Genomic DNA, 3,615 nt, shown 5'->3' with positions numbered 1-3,615 from the left:
AATGCAGTCATGATATTAGAATTGATCCTGGGGTCTGGCCACAACCCTAGGGACCTAGTTTCTGAGTCAAAGCTTGGAAACAGTTGAGATCCCCACCCCATAACCATACATAAAATTGCTGGGCATGAAGAATCTAATACAGATATGCTACAAGGATTGGCCTTGGGGTCTGGCATATTCCCTTGATCTCATTTGGAGAATATTTTGCCATGATTGCTTTGGTATCCAGGTGAGCGATACAGGCCCTCTGGGCCTCTTGTTTATTGGTTATATTTACGGTTTTATGTCGACCCTTAAATTGTGTGATTTTTTCAGATATATACAAGGGTATGTTAAAAGGGATAGAACATACCAATATTTTGGCAAATGAGAAATACCAGATATTCCATTAGATTATACAATTGTAAAATGCACAAACTTCTGTTTTATGTTGCATCATAATTATGTCAACACTGCCTTGGTTTTAATATTGTTGATCTACTTTTTAAATTACATCGGTGATACATAGTCTAGTAAACAGAATGCCAAACAAAGACTTTTTTACCTAGTACACTTGTAATATTGGTAAATTTCACTTGAAAAGTTTAGCTATCCAAATAATTTATTTGAAAATTGTAGAGTTTTTTATGGATTTTTTTTCTGAAATTGTGGCCTTGATTATTTTAGTATTTGTACTGGTATGTTAATGGAGCTTTCTGTAGCCGAAACATATCACAGTGTTTTGTTCTAGACTAATATCTGTCCAGGGATAAGTAATACACCTGAAACAAGTACATGTATAAGTGTTTTAACTCTCAATTTGTTGTAGAAAAATCATGTTTGCCTACGTGACAGCTACTACGAGTGCATTAGTGACAGCACTAGGACTGAAAGCTATCCTGGCCAAAGTGAGTTGTACCATCACAATCTTCATACTTATAATTTATTTTTAGCAAATCCTACAATTTTTCATGGATATTTGCAAAGGCAGTTATTGAAAGAAGAGATGTATTTTATCAAACATAATCAGCTGAACTGGTGTGAATAACTTGAACTGTCTGATAAAGACTTTAAAATTTCTTTTCATGTTTATCTTTTGTTAGTCATAGAATACTGTAGATTAATTTGAAGTCAGAACTACCATAAGTATCTTCGATGAATTTTGTTTTTGATTGTAAAATATTTTGGTCGCAACAGGATATATATTTAAAAAAGTCCTTTTTTTATTTGTTCAGAGTGCGTCTGCCCTGCTACAGAGGTTTGTTCCCTTTGCTGCTGTGGCTGCTGCTAATGCTGTCAACATTCCGTTGATGAGACAGAAGTAAGACTCGTTTTAAACAAGCTAACAAGACTTATAGAGTAAGGAATTTCATTGTAGAGTTGTCTCCCCTTTGTGGTGAGCCCAGGACAAGTTTCACAGCCCTCACTCCATTTTCAAGATCAGACATTGTTGGTAACAAGTTCACATCAGATAGTTTTGGAAAAGGTGAAAATATTTTAATGAAACTGCATATGTAGGTATAACAGCATTAAGTAGCGTGCAATCTTACATGTTTCCAGGGCTCATATATCCATGCTCAAACTTATATTCTATGCTCAAGCCCAAGTTCTGTCGTCAATTTACTAAAAAAATCACATTTTGTCAGTGATATAGAAGAATTATGGAATGACTGAAAGTCAAATACCATTTTCAAAGTTTAAACTTGACTTGTGAATTTAATAATATCAAATTATTTAAGCGAGTTACTAAACACTTTGCATGAGTACAAAATCGTTGAACAGTTTCATGAACACAGGCCCAGAACCCTCACTTCAAGGCCAAGATTGTCAGTCAAAGGTTAAGTTTATATTACTTTTTTTGTAATTTTTCACATAATTTCTTCACTACTGGTTCTTAAAATAAAATTCATTGACATTGGAGGGATTACAGTGAAGGTTACATTGTAGTTTCTTCAAAAGTGGATGCTTCCGAGGTCCTTGTCACTTTCTTAAACTTAGATTGAAAATAAAAAAATTAGTTCTAAATTACGTTAAAATAAAATAATTTAATCTTGCTTGTAACAAGCATTTTCATTAGCTTTAAAATTTATGTTATCAGTCCATAACGTAAAAAGGACGTCGCTGTTTGTAACGTCGCTTTTGATTGGCTGATACAGTGGCGTAACAATTTCTAAGAGAACAAGCCCATCAATAAAAGTGGATTTCCACAGGGATTGTGTAAAGTAGATTAAATTATAAGGATTGATTTGACTATATTTCTCTTGTTATGGAGATATAACACAAAAAAATGGAGTGTGCTCTAAATAAACCGCAAAATGAGAATACACTCCGTTTTTTTGTGTTATAGCTCCATAACATAAAAAATATATTCAAGTTATCAGTCCATAACGTAAAAAAATGATGTCACTGTTTTTAACGTCGCTTTTGATTGGCTGTTAATCCTTAATTACTTTAAGCAAAAACATCATAAACAAAATTATCATATAATCAATGTATATACAACACTGTAGACGCAAAAAATATAAATGCTACATGGAAAATTAGAAATGGCTGATATCAACTAATATCATTTTGTGTCTATTTTTTAGTGAAATCATTGAAGGTGTTACAGTTTATGATGAAAATAATAAGGAAGTAGGAAAATCCAAGGTGAGAATGTACACTATACACTAGCTAAATTTCGAAAAATATATTTCAGAAATGTCTGGAGACAAATTTTGATTGTTTACCTTTGATCTACCTACCCAGTAACATTTATCGTGTTCCAAAAAGAATTATTTCTTACATTGTGTTGCAGACGTTTTTATTGAACGGATATACACAAGTACATAATTGCAATAATAATTGAAAGAAATAGAGATATGATATGAAGATTTTCTTAACATTTTAAACTTTGTTCATTGAGGCTGAGTCGGTAAAAGGCAAAAAAAAAAAAAAAAAGCCTGGAGGTATTACAACTATTAACTTTCCATTTCTTGTCTTCATTGTAATGATTTTAAATAGCTACACATCACTTGCTGTGTGGGTTAAAAAGGATCTCAACATTAACAGGGTCTAGTATATGTAGGTATTTGGGATATAGACATTCTACCCTGGGATGTAGAATTAGGGTCAGAACCAGGGTGTAACATGAGACCCTCCGAATTTTAGGCAGACATTCTACCAATTAAGCTACCTGGTCACCGACGATCGACCCAGTCCAGTTCCGCTACAAGGGCTTGCTATGGTGCTATGGTTCTGAATATTCTAAACCCAAATGTAGATTCTCCATATTCTCTATATCTACATTAGGGATTCTGGTTAAACTAAACAATGACATCGCAAGTGTAACAATACATATTGTCGATATTCTAGATAATGTGCAAGTTAAACAGAGAACAGGTTTATAAAGTGCTTGATTAATTTGTTAACTTTTTACTTACATTCCATTGTTTATAGTATGCTGCTGTCAAAGGAATCGTACAAGTTTTTATATCCAGGCTGCTTATAGTAACTCCCTGTATGAGTAAGTATTATATAATGGAGTTTATATTTAGACTGCTTACAGTAACTCCCTGTATGAGTAAGTATTATATAATGAAGTTTATATCCAGACTGCTTATAGTAACTCCCTGTATGAGTAAGTATTATATAATG

At 32.9% G+C, this 3,615-nt stretch overlaps 1 protein-coding gene across 1 annotated transcript in view; it reads left to right on the top strand.

Annotated features, from left to right (window-relative positions):
• The window catches only part of LOC110458200 (sideroflexin-2-like), a 16,360-nt gene that overhangs the window by 6,240 nt on the left and 6,505 nt on the right, over nucleotides 1–3,615 (top strand). The window contains exons 5-8 of the mRNA XM_021509804.1: nucleotides 809–887; nucleotides 1,215–1,300; nucleotides 2,568–2,628; nucleotides 3,418–3,598. Coding sequence (XP_021365479.1) covers nucleotides 809–887; nucleotides 1,215–1,300; nucleotides 2,568–2,628; nucleotides 3,418–3,598 — 407 coding nt within the window. The remainder of the gene's footprint in view (nucleotides 1–808; nucleotides 888–1,214; nucleotides 1,301–2,567; nucleotides 2,629–3,417; nucleotides 3,599–3,615) is intronic.

Source organism: Mizuhopecten yessoensis, unplaced genomic scaffold, assembly GCF_002113885.1.
Source record: "Mizuhopecten yessoensis strain PY_sf001 unplaced genomic scaffold, ASM211388v2 scaffold9501, whole genome shotgun sequence".
In the NCBI taxonomy this organism is placed as follows: Eukaryota; Metazoa; Mollusca; class Bivalvia; order Pectinida; family Pectinidae; genus Mizuhopecten; species Mizuhopecten yessoensis.
Note: the sequence above shows the minus strand (reverse complement) of the source record. Positions and strands in the feature narration are given on the sequence as shown.